Genomic DNA, 21,246 nt, shown 5'->3' with positions numbered 1-21,246 from the left:
AACTATGTATGTTATCATTGTAAGGAGACTGTGAAAATATAAATAAAAGAAGCATTCGTGCTTTTATTTAGCCAATGACTAAGTTTCTTTGCAATTTTATGGAGTTTAGGTTGCATGTAGAATCATTCAAGGTCGTCATGATCAATTTTGCTTGTGGCGTGATTCGAATTCCAAATAAGTGTTCTTGTTTTGAGATATTTGATCAATAAGGTAATTTGAATTTTACTTTCCCTATCATTAGGGCTAAGTTTAGATGGCATGTTTAGAATCATTCAGGTTAAATATGATCAGATGGAGTGATTCGAATCTCCAACATGTGTTCTTGCCGAGATATTTGAATCTTACTCCCCTTGTAATGATTTTATATCATTTGGTATCAGAGCCCTTGGGCTGATTTCTTATCGGGAAGTCTAGAAGCGAAAGCCCAAAAAGGACACTATCTGCGAGCGGTGGGCTTGAGTTGTTACAAATGGTATTTATAAGGGTCGGTTAGAGAGGGGAACGAAACATTATTGTATGGAAACCTCTATTTAGTTGATGCAGGGGAAGATTGGAAGGGAGAGTCCAAAGAAGACAATATCCGCAAGCGGTGGGCTTGAACTTGGGCCGTTACATTCACAAAAGAGAGGCCTTTGAAGAAGTTTTGTATAATGAACATAGTTTTATTATGACGTCTCTTTTACAAGTGTTTAAAGAGATCGTGTGGGGAATTGATAATTTGCATTGAAACGCATATGGAAGGTGAATTTGGACTTCAATACAAAAGTTTCTTCTCCTTTGCTTGGTGGTTTGGTTCTTTTCTTTTCGTATATCGTTTGTTCTTCGAGAGATATGTTGCTTTCTCGACCCAAGTTAATGTGTCATATAGGGTAATGCAGGTTGGGTTGGAAAAGTATTTTGAACCAACCCAAATAATGTATCTAGAATATTTTTGAAACAATAGGTGTTTTTCAGACAAAATACAAAATTTAGTGGTATTTTTATAACCTCACAAGGTGGAATCAAATATGAAGAAACGTCGTATCTACGACGAGGATTGAGAAATATAATATAATATTTTACCAACATAATTTCTAAAAAATCAAAATTTGATATTACATCATCCTTCCACACGAAAAAAGTTTTTAACTTATAATAATTTAGAAAACGTTAGATATTGTTATATATAATTAATAATATTTAAAAGAAACATAAAATTCATTGTTTGACTATTATAAAAAACAATAAAACGATCAAAACAAAGAAAACATAATTATTTTTTTTTAGTTTGTAATAGAAAAAAATATACATTTATTTTTAAATTGAAAAAGCGGGATACTTCCCTGTTTAAACAGAAATTCTCTACCTTATTTGTATGTAGGACGGGTATTCTCTACCCTATCTCTCTATCCTATCTAGGACATGTATTCTCTACCATATCTAGAACGGGTCCTACGTAGCACGGTAAATGATGATATCTGAACAACATTTAACTCAACATTTAACTCAAAGTTAGTATGCTCTGTAAAAGACCGATTTGTTTCCAATTTAACTAAGGAATGGATTGGCTTTAGATCAAATTTAGATCAAATTGATAAATTTTGACTTTTAGGACACTTAGATCGAGAAGAGGATGGGCCTGAACCGACATTTTGGTAGAGGCCCGTTGATGAAGTTGAGCCTGCGATTCAGACCAACGGTGACGCTAAATCAGGTCAATTGATTTGCGAAATTAATTGCTTCAACTCTCTACAGATTCATGTGGAGAAGGTTATCGAGTCGTTGATCCAGTATCGATATCTGACAGTTGCTTCCTTCATCATTGTAAGCAATTCCGATAGTGAGTTTGCTGGTTTCCATTTCTTTTACGCGCCATTTGGATTTATTTATTGTTTTTCTCTTTTTTGAATTTGTAATTCTACGAATTGGGAGTGGAATCTTGGATTTTGAGGGTTTAATGGTTATTTGATTCAATTTAGATCTCATTTTGGAATTCTTTTGAGGTAATTGATTTGCTAGGGTTATTTTGTTTTGTATGAGATCTAATTCTTCTTGAGGTTAGGGCGGTGGGTTATGAGATATCGACATGTCTGAGAATCATGATCCAGAGCAGGCGCTGCTGAGTTCAGGAACTGGAGCTGAAGATGGAAATAATGGGGTGGAAATTGTGGAAATTACGGTCAATGATGGTGTTGTGGAGTCATCCTCTGAGACGTCCGCGGACATTGTTTCGGAGAATGACTCTGTTTTGCAGTCCTCTGAGATATCCAGTGGATTTGTCCCGTCCGAACCGAACCAGGTTAGTGTAGCATTGATTTGCATGCACAAGCTGCAGAAATTTCTTAGCATGAATTTTCCTTGTTAATTTGAGAAGAAAATGGAAGTTAATACTTTGAAGATAATATGGTTTTTAACATGGAGTTTAGGGATCGGCGATATTGCCAGAGAGTCCTCGAACCGAAGGTGCAGAGGACTCGCCACAAGATGACTCCGATGATATTGTAATAGTCGAAGATGTTGGGAAAGAAGATATGTTTGTGGACTGCCCGGACGAGTTGGTTGGCAATGCTGATATCAGAGAAGCAGTAGCAGCTTCTGAAACTCAAGGTAGTTTGACGGAGGAAGCGCCTTCTGATACGCAGGAATTACAGTATGAGGTAGAAAAAGTTTCTTTGATTAACGAGGTCGAAAATACGAGGGCCACTCTGAATGAGACCATTTTTGAGAAAGAAAATGTCATACAAGATTTTGAGGTTCATAATCCCTCTTCCAGTTGTGGATACAACGCTTTTGTTGTGGCATTAAACTTTTTTTTTGGTGCTTGATTTGCAGGAAGAAAGAGAAGCTTTTGTGCAAGAACTTCTTAGCATTCGTCGCCAATTAAAGACTGCTACTAATCAACAGTCATTGTTCAATATTACTGGCAGTCAGTTGAACGAGAGTGTTCATTTGTATGGAATCGAGCAGGTTGAAGAGAACACTTTGGTTACTAATACCACGTTGAAAGACCTAATGAATGAATGCTCACAATTGGTTAATAGGACTTTAGATGAACGGTTGCAGTACAAGGCTACTATAGGAGAACTGCATAATAGCCTCTTAATGAAGGATCAAGAGATTGAATATCTTAATGCAAAGGTTGTCGAAGTTTCGGTGACTGATGAAGTTGTTCGCTCTTATGCAAATTCAATTGAAGATTCTATGAAAATTTCGTTAGAGAAGGAGAGGGATATGAATGCCACATTAGACAGAGTGCTAGCTTCTGTCAACTCGGTATTGAATCAGCAAGATCTTCCTGGCGATTCTACATCTGAGAAAACAGTTCTTGTTGAAAGAAGCGCTTCTCTGTTGGTTGATAATTATAAAAAAATCCTTCTGGAAATCAATCAACTCCAAAAATGTTTATCTGGGGCCGAGTCCGACACCGTCTTTGCAGGATTGGAAACAATTTTGGGCTCTGCTTGTGATGAGTTAATTGAGCTCAAGGCTAAAGAGGTAAGCAATGTTGCAAAAATGCATCAACTGGAAGATGAAAATAGAAGATTGGCTGTTGAGCTAGACAATTACAGATTGACAGTGGAGACTGTTAATGCAGAACTCGAAAAAGCAAAAAGTGAGCTGGAACAGGAAATGATGAGGGGTGCTAGTACCAAAGAGAAGCTAAAAATGGCTGTGACAAAAGGCAAGGCATTAGTACAGCAACGTGATGCATTAAAACAGTCTCTAGCTGACAAAGGTCTTGAGCTTGAAAAATATTCTATCGAATTACAAGAGAAATCAAATGCCTTGGAGGCTGCAGAACTAATTAAGGTCGACTTGGCTAAAAATGAAAATTTAGTTGCATCACTTCAGGAAAATTTGTCGCAAAGGAATACGGTCCTTGAAACTTTTGAGGATATCATATCTCAAGTTGAAGTTCCTCGTGAACTCACGTCAATGGATAGTATAGAAAGAATCAAGTGGCTTGTGGATGAGAAGAAAGTCCTGGAGGCTATTTTATTGGAGTTTCATAAATTAAAAGATACTCAAAACTTATCTGATTTTCCAGATTTGATTGCACCTTATGACCTGAAATCTTCCGTCAGTTGGCTTAAGGAATCATTTTTTCAGGCTAAAGATGAAATAATGATCTTGCGAGATGAACTTGTTAAAACAAAAGAAGCAGCATGTGGAGAGATTGACCGCATAAGTGCATTACTTTCAATTGAATTACAGGAAAAGGACTATATCCAGGAGGAGTTGGATGATCTGTTAAGAAAACACGAAGATCTGTTAAGAAAACACGAAGAGGTCATGATAAAAGAGCATCAGGCTTCGTTGGAGAAGGCTCAAATCATAAAAATGTTACAAGAAGAATCTGGAATGATAACAGATGACGGAGGGGTCAGTGAAATTTCGTTGGACTTAAACTTGCTTGCTTACAGATGCTTTCAGAGGATAAAAGAGCAGGCCAGTGTTGCTGCTGAAGTTTCTAGTGAATACGTAGAATCTTTTGCAAAGGTTCAAACTCTTTTGTATGTTAGTCATCAGGATTTGATGCTCCATGATATACTCCTAGAAGAGGAGTCTTCTAATATCAGTAATTACTCAACTAGATTAAGATCAGTATCTCAAGAACTTAGAGAAGTGAAAGAGGAAAATGACTCTTTGCAGAGAGATATCCAAAGATCAGAGGAGAAATACGCCATGCTAAGGGAAAAGTTGTCCTTGGCAGTCAAGAAAGGCAAAGGACTTGTTCAGGACAGGGAAAATATGAAAAGTGTCTTAGATGAAAAGAACATAGAAATAGAGAAGTTGAAATTGCAATTAGATAGTCTAGAATCAACAGTTGATGATTGCAGAAATCAAATCAATTTGTTGTCTATTAATGCACAGCGCATTCCAGAGTTGGAGGCTGATCTTGATATCTTGAAGGGAAAATGCAATCAATATGAGCAGTTCTTATTAGAGAGCAATAGTATGTTACAGAAAGTAATTGAATCAATTGATGGAATTGTTCTTCCCATTAATATAGTTTTTGAAGAGCCTATAGCTAAGGTGAAGTGGATTGCAGACTACATTAGGGAATCACATGATGCTAAGATATGTAAAGAACAAGAATTGGAGAGTATTAAAGAGGAATTAAGTACTATGGAAAGTAAATTAAGAGATGCTTTAGCTGCTATGAACTCATTGGAAATTGCATTATCATCTGCTGAGAAAAACATTTTTCAACTTTCTGAGGAGAAAAAGGAAATAGAATCTAGTAAGATGCACATTGAACATGAATTACAGAAAGCATTAGATGAAGCCTATTCACAGTCCAGCAAGTCTGCAGAGACTTATTCATCCATGAACCTACTTCAAGAATCGTTATCACAGGCAGAAAATAAAATACTTGCGCTTGTCAAAGAGAAAGAAGAAGCTGAAGTTTGTAAAGTCACTGTAGAGATGGAGTCTAAAAAAGTAAAGGAGGAAGTGGCTATTCAGACAGATAAATTGGCAGAGGCCCAGAGAACTATAAACACGTTAGAAAAGACATTAATCGAGCTTGAGACAAATGTTGCTTTGCTGAATGAACGGAATGCTGAAGCACAAAGTGCTATAGAGAAGCTAGAAATTGAGCGAAAGATATTGCAAGAGGAAGTCAGATCTCAAGAGAGCAAAGTTGTTGAGGCAGTTGAATCAATAACATCTTTGGAAAATGCATTACGTAAGGCAGAAAGTAAAATTTCTATAATTGAAGGTGAGAGGAAAGATTCTGAAAATGAAATATTTGCTCTAAATTCCAAATTAAATGCATGCATGGAAGAGTTGGCCGGGACTAGTGGCAGCTTAGAGAGCAGATCTATAGAGTTTGCGGGCTACCTCAATGATCTTCATAAGTTTATTGCAGATGAGACATTGTTGACTGTGGTGACAGGATGCTTTGAGAAGAAATTTGAGAGACTAAGAGAGATGGATATCGTTCTGAAGAACACTAGTGATTGTTTTGTTAACAGCGGTCTAATAGGTTCTCATAACCATCATGCTGTTAAGGTATTTCTCTCTCTCTTTTTTTTTTTTTTTTTTTTTTTTTTTTTTTTTTTTTCTGGATATCAAAGATCGGTAAATGACTCACTTTTATAGCTTTCGACAAGTCCATACAGAAATTATTCAGCATGCTGATCCGTTTATGCCGGTCTGTGTCTTTAATGTTTGTGTGTTTTGGTGCCTCCTTTGGCCGAGCTTTTTATGGCCTGTTTTTCTATTGTAATTTTATTCTTCTTTATAAAATGCAGCTTTCTCATTGGAAAAAATTCTGCATTTTACTTCTTTTCTTTTTGCTTTCTGAATGCCAGCCATTTGATGCTCTTTTGAACCTATTAACAGTAGAAATATGTGAAGTATTTAATTAACTATTTTCAAATATTCCATGTGGTTTCATTTTAATGATTATGTTTTTTTTTCTAATTTAATCCAGGATCCGCATGCTATGGAGTCCCTCTCTCATGAAAAGCTCCTTGATTTTGCTGCTGAAATTGAAAGTGGTAAGGTGGTTGTTGAAGGTGATGCTGGCAACATTTCTTCATCTTTTAGAAAGATTATGGAAGGAATCTGGTTAAAGAACAAAAGATTCACAGATCATTTTGAAGGTTTCTCCTCTTCAATGGACGGGTTTATGGCTGATCTGTTAAAAAGAGTAGAAGCAACAAGGGAGGAAGTAGTTTTTGTGTGTGGGCACGTTGAATCCTTGAAAGAGATGGTGAAGAATCTTGAAATGTATAAACAGGAACAAGAAAATACCAAAGTGATGCTGGAAGATGATGTTTCACTTTTATTGTCTGCCTGTGTTGAAGCAACAAAAGAACTTCAGTTTGAAATGACCAACCATCTACTTTTACTCGACTCTATTCCCGAACTTGATGACTTGAAGGATAGCATACCCATGGAAAGTAGTGAAACTAATGGAGCTTCAGCTGCAGAGTCTCCAGCAAATTCTACTAGAAGCAAGTCAGCTGCTGCTGCAGAAAAATTATTGGCTGCAAGTAGAAACGTTCAATCTATGGTTAAACAGTTTGAGAGCGTCATTAAGGGTGCAGCTGCTAGAATTCAAGATACGCAGCATATATTAGAAATAACTGAGGTAACTACTGAGAAAGTTAGAGAGGAAAGGGACTTGAACAAAAATATGATAGTTAAGTTGGAGGCTGATTTACAACTATTACAGAATTCCTGTGATGATCTGAAGCGTCAACTGGAGGTCTGTCAGGCAAATAAAGAAGAGTTGAAAGAAAGAGAGGCTGAAGTTTCATCATTGTATAGTAGTTTGGTGAAAGAACAAGGTAAACCCTTTTTTCTTCTTCCTTCAAATATTTGGAGAAGTTTTCCACGACCTTTTTAATATATTTTGATTCTTTATTTATATTTTTCGTTGTCGCAGAAGACTGCGTTTTGTCAGCAATGCAAATGAAAGCCCTCTTTGAGAAAGTTGGAAGAATCGAGTTCCTTTTTCAAGAATCAGAATATCAAGATCTGGAACAATATGATTCACCTGATGTAAAGAAGCTCTTTTACCTACCTGATTATGTTTTTGAGTTACAAAATCAGCTAAAGTTATTATCTCATGACAATCAAAAGCTGCAGTCTACAGTGACTACACAAACACTTGCAATTGAACAGCTAAAAGAGGAGGTTGATAGAGCATTGAGGGATCATCTCGATTTAGAGGAGTTGAAGAAAGATCTCTCAGAGCTTTCTTATTCTTTGGAACAACAAAATAGTTTGTTGGGTAGTAAATATAGTGGAGATTCTGAGTCCGATGGGTTGAAGGAACTAGTAAGAACCATAGGAAGGCAGATCCTGGATTTGCTTTCAGAGTCTGAAAATTCAAAAACCAAAGTTGAGGAACTGAGTAAGAAGTTAATAGGTAGCCAAAAGGTTGTGGATGAACTAACTACCAAGAATAAGCTACTTGAAGAGTCACTTCATGGCCGGACATCTCAATCAGAGATCATAAAAGAAAGGGGCATCTTTGAAGCACCATTTCCTTCTGGATCAGAGATATCAGAAATTGAAGAAGCGGTACATATCCATATACTAAGTTTGAATTTAGTTGTCACAAATTACAACAGAGAAAAAAAAAAAAACTTGAATTTTAAGATATGGAATATAAATTGCTTGCTTGGGTCTGTCGAGATAGGTACCTACTATATTATCCGTAAGAAGTACAAGTAGGATCTGTTTTGTTAGATGTGCATTTCATATAAATGGTCTCTTGGCAGGAAATTCCATGGATCACATCTTCTACTGTTTGGTATTTTGCAGGGACCAGTCGGGAAAAGTACAATACCGCCTGTTCCACCAGTCTCAGCTGCCCATGCTCGAATGTTGCGAAAAGGTTCAACTGATCATCTTGCGATTGACGTAGAAACAGAATCCGATCGTTTAATAGGAAATGCCATGGAAATTGATAAAGACAAAGGTTTGTTATAAGTTTTGCCTACTTGTTTGATTAGTTTCAAAACCTAAAGAACTTACACGTCCTTTTTCAGGTCATGCGTTCAAATCTCTCAATTCATCAGGTCTCATCCCAAGACATGGAAAACTTGTTGCAGATCGAATTGATGGAGTTTGGTAAGTTCTAATTTTTCATGAGGCCACACTAATTTTTTTGACAGAAACGCTTGCTTCACCCAAACTCCTGTTTGAATTATCATAATATGGCCATATAGGAAAAATGATTACAAGACAATGGCAACTCTATTTGGTTACACATCCATTTTCACTGAACTGTCAAACGACACCATATACTCAAATTTCTACATTTTGATACGATACAAGTATCCCTGATCCTAAACCCTTTGCAGGGTCTCCGGCGGTCGAATTCTAATGAGTCGTCCAGGCGCAAGGCTTGGTCTCATTACCTACTGGTTCTTGATACACATATGGTTACTGGGAGCCATTTTGTGACCAAATATATGATCCTCCACCAACAAAGGGATTTCCTTCATGTGTCGGTAAATTGTATCATGTATATAACAACCATCCTTTTCTCTGTTTTTTCTTGGTTCATTTATTAATTACATTAGATTATGCCTGTTGTCATGCCTATATTGATTCTCGGGACTCAACTTTTAGGAGTTCGGAGAACCCATATCTTCTTTTGTACTTGTTAGATGATAGATTGAGTTATATATCATTAGTGGAACATAGGCCTTCATATTTTCTTTTTCATTCAGTCTTTTCTTTTGTTGATATGGTCTATTACGTAACTTCCTAATTGTTACCAATGCTCCACCTCATTTCTAGTAGCTTGCTGTTTAAATATATATAGACTCAAGTTCAACGTGTTGTTTGGGCACTATTTTAAAAATATTTTCCATTTTTTATAACAAAAATATGTTTGAACTACTTTGTTTTTTTCTCGTTTTTCTTATAGATGCTTCTTCTGAAATTGTTGGTGGTAGTTTCAACTTATAATATATATTTTTAGTGATTTTAACATATCCTATAATATTAGCTTTTGCTAGTTATTTTAAATACAGTTTTTTTCTTTTAAAATAAGATGATACTTTTTGTATTAATGATTATATAAAAAAAAAAACTTCAATTTTGTTAATGTTGGAAATTCCATTTATGACTTAACGCAGCCATATAATAGTCAAGTCAAGGCAATATATGGTATACTTTTATAGCTTTTTCAGTTTACTTTTTCTAATTCTGTCAATTCTTTGAATATTATTTTTCTTGACCGACAATTTGTTATTAAACAAAAATATAATCTCATTTAATAAATAAAACAACCCTATCAATTTTGTTATTGGCCAAAGATTAATACAGACTCAAATTAAATTTAAAATTTTCTAGTGCATTATGGTTATATAGGCATTAACCTTTTACATTATTAGAAAAAGAGCAACCATATGATTGTTTATAGTATAGTTGTCATTAGTTAATACATTCTCTTGCTTGTTGCATTTATAAATTCTGTTCACATTGGGCCATCTTTACTAGGCAGTTGCAGTGAGCCGCCTATTTTGAGCCTCTCAAAGTCTTCTTTTCTTCATCTCAATGGTAAAACTCTCTTACGCGTTTGATAAATTGAACTTTTTGTCAGCCACCAAACCAAATACTCTATAAGAAGAAACCCATACTTCCTCTTCTTCTTCAACCACAGCTCTTCCTCTTCTTGCCATTTTCCATTTGCTCAAAACAATCTGCAATCTTCAGATATGACATCAGTAAGATTCTGTTTCGTCCATTTCTGTGCTTTCTAATGCTTGGTTGCCTTGTTTTCTTCATTGCTTTTGCTGGTTTCTTGGTGGGATGAAGTTGGTGTTGAAGCTGCCATTGCTTTCCATTTCTGAGTTGTTCTTTCTTGCAGGCTCATAGGGGTTCATCTCTGCCCAAGTTTGGTGAGTGGGATGAAAAAGATCCTGCTGCAGCTGAAGGGTTCACAGTGATTTTCGATAGGGCTCGAGACACTAAGAAGAACGGAGGAACTCCAAATAATGTGATACCACAGGAAAACCAAAACCAAAACCAAAACCAATACCGAAGTAAAAATCATGAAGCTGCTAAGAAGAATCACAAGCAAAAGTATCCAAGAAAGGAGGTATGTTATGTCATAAATTTCTAGTACTACTTGGAATTATCATACTTCCTTTGTTTTTAGTATGATTTTGTGTGAGATCCCAAAACATTCCTTATAAGGGCATTAAAACCTTGAGGGGAAGCCCAAGGAAAAGCCCAATAGCGTTGGGCTTGGACTATTACATAAATAATTTTAGAACTTCAACCAAACATTCTTTATAACGGGTATGAAAACCTTTCCCTAATAGACGCGTTTTAAAAATCGTGAGGGGAAGCCCGCAAAGAAAAGTCCAAAAAGGACAATATCTTCTAACGGTGAACTTGGGCTGTTACATTTAAATACAAATTGAGACGGACATTAAATGGAGGGAGTATTCATACTCTCCTATCACCTTATTACCTGAAATTTTCCCTAGTTTGGTTATGTTTTGTTGTGTTGTGGTATGTCAAGTAAGTATGCCTCATTGCAGCTGTGTTCTTACATTTTGCCAAACCATTTTGTTTCTTTCTTGCAGAAAGCATCGCATAGCTGCTTGTGCTTCTGGTAGGCTTCTTGTGGTGGGTTTTTAACTGCAGAGATTGATGCTTTGTTGATTCAATTGGTTGTGTATACAGTTTTCCTTTTGGTGTCTTATTTTTGGTAAATTTTCATGGGGTTTTCTTTCAGTTCATTACATTAGGCTTCTTGGGTTACCTCCTTCTGTACTTAATCCATTGTTTATAGAAAGAAAAAGTTGAGTTATATTATTTTATTGTGAAATAAGTTTTGAATTTGGAGCTTCTTTTGTCAATGCTAATACATGATTCTTTTGACATGGTCTTATTTGATCAGCTAGATTAGGACTAATTAGCTTGAAAGGGTCATATTTTGATCATCTAACCTATCTTTACAACTCGTCAATTTGGCTTCTAGAGTTTCGTAAAGCCGTGTAAAGTTGTCGGGATACTGTATTTTACTTTGAATATTATATCACGAATGGAGTGAAGATTTAAACTTGTGATGTGTGATTTTGCATGTTTAACTATCTAAATTATGTTTATATCTGAACAGCACAAACTTAGTCATTGACTAAAAAAAAAAAGCAGGAATGCTCGTTTTACTACATTTTTCAAATCTACTTTAGAAAAACAACATACATGACTGACATTTCAAAAAATGTAATTTTTATCTTTTATAATCATAATTTATCTTTTATAATCATAATTAGTCACGATGTATATGTGGTCATTATGTAAGTGTAACTTCAAAATAAATATAAAGTCTTAAGAAAAACATTAATGAAATATATAACTCCAAATTATCGTCACCCAAATTGAGACGCATTTTAAAACTTTGAAGTTAACGACGATACGTAACAGGCAAAAGCGGACAATATCTACTAACGGTGGGCTTGGTCTATTACAAATGGTATTAGAGCTATCCGCGAGGACGTTGAGACTCCAAAGAGGGTGAATTTTGAGATCCCACGTCGGTTGGAGAGGGGAATGAAACATTCCTTATAAGGGTGTGGAAACCTCTCTCTAACAAACATGTTTCAAAATCGTGAGACTGACGGCAATATGTAATGGGCTAAAGCGGACAATATCTGCTAGTAGTGGACTTAGGCTTTTACATACTGAGTCGAAAGTTCGTCGCTTAACCGATAAAAGTTATTCTAGGGATAACAGACCGATCTTCCCAAGAACACACATCGACAAGAAAGTTTGAAATCTCGAAGTTATCTCTTCGCCACCTAAAAAAGTATGTTTTAAGGGTTGGATTGTACATTAAAATGATACATGAGCTAGTTTAAGAACGTCGTGAAAACATTAAATCGATGTCCGATTTGGATCTCAGAGTATTGAGAGGATCTTTTCCTATGAGAGGAGGGAAAGGAAGCACCTCTAATATATGTCCTACCAATGGACCATATGATTTAACTTTTTGACACTGAATAAGAATCGAACAATAATCAATCGATTATTGCAGGGAGAACAATGGAATCAAAATCATCTGATTATGTCAAAATTTTCCGACGAATCAGGCGATTTCTTCAAGCTATTGCTTCGTCGAATCAAAGGAAGAAAGATACACATCTTAACGGATGCAAAATGGCGCTCTGTGCCGTCGACGGTGGCTACCCCAGCGATTACATTGCGATAGATTTTGCTGCACATTGTATGGCTTTGTGAGTTTCTTTCTTCTGTTCTTTGATTGATTCTTTATTCGCGTTTGTGCCTTTTCGAAGTGATTACTTGTAGATTCTTTGCCCTAATGCGCAAATTTTGTTTGCTGGTCTTCTTTAGCTTGAAACGATCCAACCATTTCGCACATTGTATCAACTTCTTTGTTTTCTTGAATCAATTTATTTTTAATTCATTTACATGGAACTATCTGCATTTTCTTTTTCAGTATTATCCTTTCGAATTGAGCTAGTTGCTCTTGAAGGTTAAGCTCTTCTCACATTTTCTCCTGTTGATTTATGGCTGATTTGTATGTTCAAATGGGGGATTAAGTCATCCCTCTTTCTTGCTTTCAGCCGCTTTGGATTCTAGTAATTCAAGTTTTTGTTAACCTCAATCTCCTGCTATCAATTGTGGTTTGCCATGGAACACCGCTAGGGAATATTGTTCGCTTTGGCTTGTTATGTATCGCCGTCTGTCTCACGGTTTTTAAAATGCATCTTCAAGGAGATGTATCTGCACCCTTACAAAGAATGTTTCGTTTTCCTCTCCAATAGATGTGGGATATCACAATTCACCTTTTTTGGGGTCCACTGTCCTCGCTGGCACACCGCCTAGCGTCTAGCTCTAACACCATTTATAATAGCTCAAGCCCACCGCTAACGGGTATTGTCCAATTTGGCCCGATATGTAATGGCCAAAACGAGCAATATCTGCTAGCGGTAGGCTTGAGCAGTTACACTATCACTCTTCGTTCTTTTTCTCATTTTATGGTTCGAGGTGCAATTTATCCCACTTTACTGTATCTCTGTTCAGATATCTGTTAGTTTCCTCAAATTCAAGAGGCAAAGGAGGCGGCCTTGCTATATTTGGGCAGGTTTCAATACTTTTTTTCATCATTATTAACTTCCTATCAGATAGAGTTTTAAATATTTCTCATTACTTTCCTTCCCAAATTTTATTTTCCGTTTCTTGCTTCAGTGTGGGCTGAAGGTCCCCTCGGATTTGGTTTGCCGTTGAGTACTCGCAAAACACAGACCTTCCAACTATATGACATTTTTGTAAGGTTAGTAGTAAACCAATAGTTTATTTTGTATATGATGTATGCGAGATCCTACATCGTTTAAGGAGGAGAACGAACCATTCTTTATAAGAGTATGGAAACCTTCCCCTAGTAGACGCGTTTTAAAAACCTTGAGGGAAAGCCCAAAAGGGAAAGCCTAAATAGGACAATATCTGCTAGTAGTGGGTTTGGGCCGTTTAAATCCTGATGAGAGAGTTTCAGAGACTTGTTCTAAACAATAATATTTTATTTCTGGCCGCAGTTATCAATGTCAGGATGCTTCTGAATAACAGGTGCCACATGAGGCCGCAGTGGATTGTTCCAATCATGTCTCTGCATATCCTATATCGGCTGTGGAAAGGGATAATTGTCTCAGCATCTTCAATTGGTATGGGGCCTCTGATTTTTTTCTTTGATTAGCATAGTTTATGATGCTGATAAATTGATTGTATCCCATACCTCGGTTAATGGAATACGAAGGTGACAGTAAAATAGGATCAAAGTGAGTATTTTTTTCAAATACTTCATGGTTTTGGCAATTCAATAATTTTCAAACAAAAAGTATCCAATAAATGAGTATCATGCTGAAGCTTGAAACTAAGGTCTTTGGTCAAGGTAACATGACTATTTGCTGCGACGAGATTGAATTGAAATCATTTTTTAAAACGATATCTTACAAAAAAGTAAAATTCAGTATGTTATTATCATAATACTATTCGTTTCATGTTTTAATTGTGCACCTAAAAATACTTCCCTTTTCTTTTTTAACAAAAAAGTTGCAGATTAGCTCTGGATCAAGAGGATTGTTTCTTTCTGTCTCGCATTTTAAAAGGGCTTTTGCTACATCTTTGAATTTTTTAGTGGCATTATGTTCATATTTACCTTGTATTTTCTCAATATCTCTGTCCTTTTATCATCAAAAGCTAATTAATGGAAAGAAAAATGAACTTGTCTATTTCACTAACTGGTAAAGCTCAAGATAGGTCAGGGGTGCGTCGGAACGGTCGGTGGCTGCTTACTCTCATCCGAGAGTCTAATCTCTTAGTACTGTTTTTTTTTTTTTAATCAAGGAAAAAAGGGGGTCGATTTAGGCTCCTCCCTTCCACTACATAGCTGCGCTAGCAGGTACCACAAGCCCTCTGTCCCATAGATCTAACCTGCTCGTGTCGTTCACCGGTTCCACTGAAAACTCTCATTTGTTGAAGGGAAGCATAGTGCGCTTTAGGCACCGAGCGAGAAAGGTCTCTTCTTTTCCCTAATCTGAAGTGATATACTACAAACCTCATTAATTTTTTTGTTCTTTGTTCTTCCAGGAGTTTGGCTTCTGCCTTTACTACGAATGAAATCCATGAAGAGATCTAGGACTCCAGGTTGCTTCTAGATTTCTGTTATTACTCAAGGTATGACGTGTGTGCTGCTTATTATTGCGGGCGGGGGTAGTGTGGGGGGGTGGAGTAGGGGGGGACTCCTCCAGGTTGCCCCTAGCGAGCAAATTATTTCTTTCTTTTAGCCTCACTCAAATGGGTTCAAAGAAAAAGAAAGGGAATGAAGTTGACGGAGAACTAAAAGTCATTAATCTCTCAACGTCAACAGCAAGGCAAGTTCAAAGTTGAAGGCAGAGTGAAGGTGCAAATAGATCATGTGATTGTCTTCATCTTTTAAAGATCTAAAACGAAAGTTTGTCTTGTTTTGAGCATCCATGATTTCAACGGTACTGTGGGGATGCACTTTTAGCAATTAATGTCTTGGAAGTAGCAGAGTTATCATCTTTTGCTCAATAATCTAATGGTCCTTCCTGTAAGGAGTAATTGCATCGGTGCTTTCATCTTGCAGGAGAGATGGTAGCTTTTGATGAATTAAAGTACTAAAATTGGACCGGTGAGCGGTCTAAATCACAAACTAGAGTCCACTGCTAGCAGATATTGTCCTCTTTGGACTTTCCCTTTCGGGCTTCCCTTCATGGTTTTTAAAACGCGTTTGCTAGGATAGGTTTCCACACCCTTATAAGAATGCTTCGTTCTCCCCCCCAACCGATGTGGGATCTCACAATCCACCTCCCTTTGGGGTCCACTATCCTGACTAGCACGCCGCATCGTGTCTACCTCCCTTCGGGGTTCAGCCTCCTCGATGACACATTGCCTATTGTCTGGCTCTGATACCATTCATAATAGCTCAAGCCCACCGCTAACCGATATTGTCCGCTTTGACTCATTTAAATGCGTCTGCTAGGGAGAGATTTCCACACCCTTATAAAGAATCCTTCGTTCTCCTACCCAATCGATGTGGGATCTCACACTCTCCGTTTTTCAAGAACCATCCAACTTCTCGGTAAAACATTGGAGGCAAAATTTCATAGAGTTGTCTTGTAATTCCTTTTCTTACTGCCCTCCACTGAAGTTACTATAACAGTACAGTATATTTCAATTGTTTTCCTTAAAGGAATGAAGCTCTGTGTCAGTTGTCTCTCTGATTTCTCCATTAATGTCGTATGGTTGGTGGCCATATTCATCTTCTGAGTTTCATTTAATCTTTGGAGGCATACTCACAGCCATAGTGAAAACACTTGGTTTTTATTTGACATTTGTAACTCCCACTTCATGCCTTGTTTTGGTTGAAGGGACATGCATGAGCTTCCAATAACGAATGGATGAAAATGACCATTCACATGAAGTAGGTAATAAAACAGAGTTTCCTCTCTCTACTCTCTCTCTACTTTGTCTCTACTCTCTCTCGCCCTCCTTATTAAGGAACCAGTTAATGTAACAGATTATTCACACCATGATTGTAACATGCTCTCTGTTAGTTTCCTCTCAGCCAATTTGGCTTCTTGCCCTCTCCTTGCTTGGCTTCTTAATCATTCTCCAACGCTCCACCACCGTGGTCCGATGGGTTTACCGAGCTTTTCTCAGACCCCCCAAGGATCTAGGACGCTATGGCTCTTGGGGCATAGTCACTGGCGCCACTGACGGCATCGGAAAGTCCTTTGCCTATCAGCTGGCCAGTGCAGGTCTTAACCTTATACTCATTAGCAGAAGCTCAGCCAAGCTGAAGGCAGTTTCCAAGGATATCCAATCTCAGTTTCCTGATACAAACATAAAGATCATTGAATTGGACTTCACAGAAGATGATATTGGTGCTGGTATTGCTGAGATTAAGGAGATGATTGAAGATTTGGACGTGGGGATTCTGATAAACAACGTGGGAATTACATATCCAAACGCTAACTTTTTCCATGAAGTGGATGAGAAAGTTTGGATGGATGTTTTTAAAGTGAACGTGAAAGGCACTACTTGGGTTACCAAAGCTGTTTTGCCAAAGATGATTAAGAAGAACAGAGGAGCTATTGTGAATATTGGCTCCGGCGCTGCTGTTATTGTACCTTCTCATCCTCTCTACGCTATCTATGCTGCTACAAAAGCGTATGTAATCAACTACCCAACTTTCTTCTTCAATTTATTTTGGTAATTGCCAAGTCCATTGGTAGCCGATATTGTCTTCTTTGGGCTTTCCCTTCTGGGCTTCCCTCAAGGTTTTTAAAACGCGTCTACTAAAGAGAGGTTTTCATACCCTTGTAATAAATGTTTTGTTCTCCTCTTCGACTGATGTGGGATCTCACAATCCACCTCCCTTAGGGGCCCATCGTCCTCGCTGGCACACCGCTCGGTGTCTGGCTCCAATACCATTTGTAACAACTCAAGCCCACTGTTAGCCGATATTGTCCTCTTTAGACTTCCCCTTAAGGTTTTTAAAATGCTTCTACTAGGGAGAGGTTTCCATACCCTTATAAGAAATGTTTCTTTCTCCTCTCCGATCAATGTGGGATTTCACAATCCACCCCCTTTGGAGCCTAACGTCCTCGCTAGCGCACCGCTCGGTGCCTGACTCTAATATCATTTGTAACAGCCCAAGCCCACTGCTAGCAAATATTGTCCTCTTTGGGCGGGTCTACTAGGGAGAGGTTTTCATACCCTTATAAGGAATGTTTCGTTCTCCTCTCGATGTAGGATTTCACAATATGTTATCAGGAATTCGTGATCATGGAGCGAAGAAAATGGAAAAGAAAATCAAGAGAATGAAGAAGAAAACTTCATCTCTTTCTCTCTCTTCCTGTGTGAAGAACTGTTACTGGCATGAGCCTCCCTCACCACCCAATTGCTTCAGAAATGGCCATGTCTTCTTGTTTCGCCTTAACCAACTTTTGAGAAACTATTAAATTCTTCCCTGATTTTGAGATGAAAGAGTACTGTTACAGGTAATGGCAGATGAAAGAGTACAGTTACTTGGCAACTACCACGTCTCCTTGTTGGCACATGTTTGAGATCCCACGTCGAATGGGGAGGACAACAAATCATTCTTTATAAGAATGTGGAAACCTCTCCCTAGCAGACACGTTTTAAAAACTTGGAAAGCTCGAAAGAGAAAGTCTAAAGAGGACAATATCTGCTAGCTGTGGGTTTGGGTTGCTACAAATGGTATCAGCGTTAAACATCGGGCGATGTGCCGGCGAGGAGATTGAGCTTCGTAGGGGGTGGACACGAGGGGGTGTGCCAGCAACAACACTGGGTCTCAAAGGGGTGGATAGGGGGTCCCACATCGATTGGAAAAGAGAATGAGTGCTAGCGAGGACGTTGGGCGCTGAAAGGGAGTGGATTATAAGATCTCGCATCAATTGGGGAGGAGAACAAAACATTCTTTAAAAGGGTGTGGAAACCTCTTCCTAGTAGACGCGTTTTAATAGTATTGAGGGGAAGCCCGAAATGAAAAGTCCAAAGTAGCGGTGTGCTCGGGCTCGGGCTGTTCAGTAAAAGCCTTAACTTTTCTATTTGTGAGATAATTGAAAAGCTGAAACGAAATCTTCCATTTGACCTTGTTGATGACAGAATCTGTGGTTGTTTTGCAGGTACGTGGACCAATTCTCAAGATCTCTCCATGTGGAATACAAAGACAGGGGAATTGATGTTCAGTGTCAGGTTAGTAAAGCTCACCCCCTCTTCTTACAACTATGTTTAGAGCTGAAATTTTTGTGTGAATTCAAAAAACCAGGTGCCATTGTATGTAGCAACTGAAATGGCATCAAGAGTGGCATCAGTGAGCAGAGCATCGCTGTTCATCCCATCGTCCTATGACTATGTAAGAGCTGCAATTCGCAGAATTGGATATGAGCCACGGTGCACCCCTTACTGGTCTCACTCTCTTCAATGGTGCTTTGCTTGTCTGCTCCCGGAGGCAGTTCTCGACGCCTGGCGACTGTCCATCGGGTTGCAGCGGAGGAGGAAGGAATCGGACGCCATGAAAGGGATTGAAGGTTGCAAACAAGAATGAAGGGCGGGCTTAGACTTGGAGATAAAAGCATATGATATGGTGAAATATTAAACTATCTTACTCATCCATGATGTGATGAATTGTTCAATAAGGTGATAGGATATGGTTTGTTCAACTTGGAAAAGTTACTTTATTTAAGCTGTTGTGTTGTCTTTTGCTTATAGTTATATAACGATGCTTTTAAATCTTCTCTCATTCTTACTTTCAAACTCGTTTTTAAACATCTCTCTACCTCGATTTTCTAAAATCTTCTTCTCAAACAGGATCAGAGGCTTCAGCATACGCTGTTTAATCATAGACGATGTCAATACAATTTGACTTGACTCACTTGTTGAGGTGAGTACTGTACAATTGCAAAGTCCGCTGCCAAACCCAATAGGACAGAAGGCAACTAAAATCGAACAACATATAAACCTAGCTCGGGCTACCGACTTGATCCAACCTAAATCAATCAAGTTGGTACGAATCCATGTGGGCATGTAAGGACCCAATGATCCACGCCACGTCAGATATTCAAAACCGTGTCCGAACCACGCCACGTCAGAAATTTGAGGTCCAATCAGCAATAATTAAACCAAAATATAATTCAATAATTCCCATTGGATTCATTCAATCCAAGCTGTATTCCTTTTTCCTTTCTACAATTTTATTTCCTTTTTAAAATTCTTAATTCAATTTAATTAAAACAAACACAAAAAAATTACCGAATCAGGACCGTCGGATCCTGTTCGTCGTTTTCCGGAAGACAACCTCCGTGTCCAATCCAAAGCCGTCGATCTTCCCGACGCGTACCACCGCCGATCTCCGAAACAGAGCCTCCAACGCCGTCACACTATACAGATCATTAGCGGAGTACTTATCCGTCTGTCGCGATAACGCCACGTGTAAAACACAGACCCCGCCGGACTTCAACGTCCGTTCGATCTCCGCCGCGAACCGCTCCGGAAACAGAGCATGATCGAACACATTCGAGAATTCAAAATCGAAAGTCTCATTCCCAAACGGCTGATTATGAAAATCGCCGTGAATCACCAACGGCGGATACGGAACCAGATCCATTCCGATCGAATCCAAAACTCCGACCCGCCTCAATGCCTCCACTTCCTGCCCGACCCGAGCTCCGATGCACAGAGCTTTCGATTCCGGCGAGATTAGCCCTTCCCCTTTCAACCCCTCGAAGAATCTGGAAAAAACCTGGATTTTCCGGTCCCAATCTCGGGTCGTCCAGATCTTTCGGAGCTTCGGGTCGAGGGTTTTGTTTAGCTGCTTCTTTATGTACCGGTCGTAGGAGGTGTACCCAGGTCGGATCTTTAAATCGCCCGATTCCGGCTGGGGATTGTCCGTCGCCGCCGTGGAGAGACGGTGGTAGTGAGGGCGGAGAGATAAGAGAAGAAGGAAAGGGAGAGAGAAAAACAGAGATAAGACGAAGTATTTGGATATCACAAGAGGTTTTGTTTGAGTTCCTTTCATTTCTCTCTGTCTTTTTCTCTCTCTCTAAAACAGAGCTTGTCTCTGTTCTTGCTCTGTTCTTATCTCTGTTCTTGTCTCTGTTCTTGCTCTGTTCTTCAAAGGAGCTTAAATTTGGTCGTTTTTTTTGTTAGACATTTTGCATGGGAATTTTTGACAAATAATGTCTTCACATGTTTTGATTTCATACCTTATAAAAATAAAATAATGAATGGGGTACGGTTGGTTTGTAGGATATTAATTATGATTATTCCACTACTAATATTTGATAATTCTCAATATTTAACTAAAATATTGTTGACATCCAATGCATATCTCGAACGATGTAGTGATAGTAACATACTTTTTGTGATATCGGGTATCAGTTGGAAAGGGAAATGAGACATTTCTTATAAGGATGTGAAAATCTCTCATTAGCAAACGCATTTAAAAACTGTGAGATTGATGACGATACATAATGAGTCAAAGTGGACAATATTTACTGACAGTGAATTTGAGCTTTACAAATGCTACAAGAGATACCAGGTGGTGACCCCCAAGAAGGGGGTGGATCGTAAGATCCTGCCTCGGTCGAAGAGGGAAAAGAAACTTAACTTATATAAGAGTGTAGAAACTTTTCTCTAGTAGAAAATGGAGATTATAAATCCCAAACCCGTCCCATTTAGCCAACAAAGAAAAAATTATCCTTGTTCCTTCTA

General features: G+C 38.2%; 4 protein-coding genes across 14 annotated transcripts; 3 read left to right on the top strand and 1 right to left on the bottom strand.

Annotated features, from left to right (window-relative positions):
* Positions 1-1,596: 1,596 nt before the first annotated feature.
* Positions 1,597-10,181, top strand: LOC111802205 (trans-Golgi network-localized SYP41-interacting protein 1). 7 transcript variants are annotated; one of them, XM_087126896.1, is made up of 10 exons: positions 1,597-1,803; positions 2,042-2,278; positions 2,406-2,732; positions 2,812-5,997; positions 6,422-7,084; positions 7,169-7,283; positions 7,382-8,022; positions 8,266-8,422; positions 8,493-8,574; positions 8,808-9,178. In XM_087126896.1, the coding sequence occupies exons 2-10, from the start codon at positions 2,066-2,068 to the stop codon at positions 8,908-8,910; spliced, it is 5,487 nt and encodes a 1,828-aa protein (XP_086983022.1). In that variant the 5' UTR covers positions 1,597-1,803; positions 2,042-2,065; the 3' UTR covers positions 8,911-9,178. The 7 variants fall into 7 exon arrangements, 4 of the variants coding, with proteins under 4 accessions (XP_086983022.1, XP_023542252.2, XP_023542250.2 ...); XR_015422440.1 differs by adding an exon at positions 10,058-10,181 and having other exon boundaries at positions 1,598-1,803; positions 6,422-7,283; positions 8,808-8,971; XR_015422441.1 differs by adding an exon at positions 9,955-10,094 and having other exon boundaries at positions 1,598-1,803; positions 6,422-7,283; positions 8,808-8,971.
* On the top strand, positions 10,124-11,346 carry LOC147791028 (uncharacterized). The gene is made up of 3 exons (XM_087126897.1): positions 10,124-10,181; positions 10,325-10,555; positions 11,049-11,346. Exons 1-3 carry the CDS (start codon positions 10,173-10,175, stop codon positions 11,079-11,081), a joined length of 273 nt encoding a protein of 90 aa, XP_086983023.1. The 5' UTR covers positions 10,124-10,172; the 3' UTR covers positions 11,082-11,346.
* A 1,049-nt stretch (positions 11,347-12,395) lies between these two features.
* On the top strand, positions 12,396-19,276 carry LOC111802206 (very-long-chain 3-oxoacyl-CoA reductase-like protein At1g24470). Of its 5 annotated transcripts, none has more exons than XM_087127015.1 (9): positions 12,396-12,701; positions 13,513-13,573; positions 13,678-13,762; positions 14,022-14,147; positions 14,830-15,000; positions 15,073-15,159; positions 15,593-17,178; positions 18,660-18,729; positions 18,803-19,276. In XM_087127015.1, exons 7-9 carry the CDS (start codon positions 16,538-16,540, stop codon positions 19,079-19,081), a joined length of 990 nt encoding a protein of 329 aa, XP_086983141.1. In that variant the 5' UTR covers positions 12,396-12,701; positions 13,513-13,573; positions 13,678-13,762; positions 14,022-14,147; positions 14,830-15,000; positions 15,073-15,159; positions 15,593-16,537; the 3' UTR covers positions 19,082-19,276. The 5 variants fall into 5 exon arrangements, with proteins under 5 accessions (XP_086983141.1, XP_023542253.2, XP_086983142.1 ...); XM_023686485.2 differs by having other exon boundaries at positions 14,830-15,159; positions 15,593-15,637; positions 16,377-17,178; XM_087127016.1 differs by having other exon boundaries at positions 12,396-12,691; positions 14,830-15,159.
* Positions 19,277-19,640: 364 nt separating this feature from the next.
* Positions 19,641-20,677, bottom strand: LOC111802208 (uncharacterized). The gene has a single exon (XM_023686490.2). It carries the CDS (start codon positions 20,549-20,551, stop codon positions 19,790-19,792), a length of 762 nt encoding a protein of 253 aa, XP_023542258.2. The 5' UTR covers positions 20,552-20,677; the 3' UTR covers positions 19,641-19,789.
* Between the last annotated feature and the right edge of the window lie 569 nt (positions 20,678-21,246).

Source organism: Cucurbita pepo, chromosome 9 (genome assembly GCF_057944985.1).
Source record: "Cucurbita pepo subsp. pepo isolate OVF chromosome 9, ASM5794498v1, whole genome shotgun sequence".
NCBI classification, from domain to species: Eukaryota; Viridiplantae; Streptophyta; class Magnoliopsida; order Cucurbitales; family Cucurbitaceae; genus Cucurbita; species Cucurbita pepo.
This window is presented reverse-complemented; position numbering and strand designations above follow the sequence as displayed.

Coding starts and splice junctions, on each gene's coding strand:
- LOC111802208 (XM_023686490.2), bottom strand. CDS start 20,551: ATGAAAGGAACTCAAACAAAACCTCTTGTGATATCCAAATACTTCGTC.
- LOC111802206 (XM_087127016.1), top strand. CDS start 16,538: ATGATTGTAACATGCTCTCTGTTAGTTTCCTCTCAGCCAATTTGGCTT. Junction 17,179..18,659: donor ATCTATGCTGCTACAAAAGC/GTATGTAATCAA, acceptor GTTGTTTTGCAG/GTACGTGGACCAATTCTCAA. Junction 18,730..18,802: donor GAATTGATGTTCAGTGTCAG/GTTAGTAAAGCT, acceptor TCAAAAAACCAG/GTGCCATTGTATGTAGCAAC.
- LOC147791028 (XM_087126897.1), top strand. Junction 10,556..11,048: donor AAAAGTATCCAAGAAAGGAG/GTATGTTATGTC, acceptor TCTTTCTTGCAG/AAAGCATCGCATAGCTGCTT.
- LOC111802205 (XM_023686482.2), top strand. CDS start 2,066: ATGTCTGAGAATCATGATCCAGAGCAGGCGCTGCTGAGTTCAGGAACT. Junction 2,733..2,811: donor ATGTCATACAAGATTTTGAG/GTTCATAATCCC, acceptor CTTGATTTGCAG/GAAGAAAGAGAAGCTTTTGT. Junction 5,998..6,421: donor ATAACCATCATGCTGTTAAG/GTATTTCTCTCT, acceptor AATTTAATCCAG/GATCCGCATGCTATGGAGTC.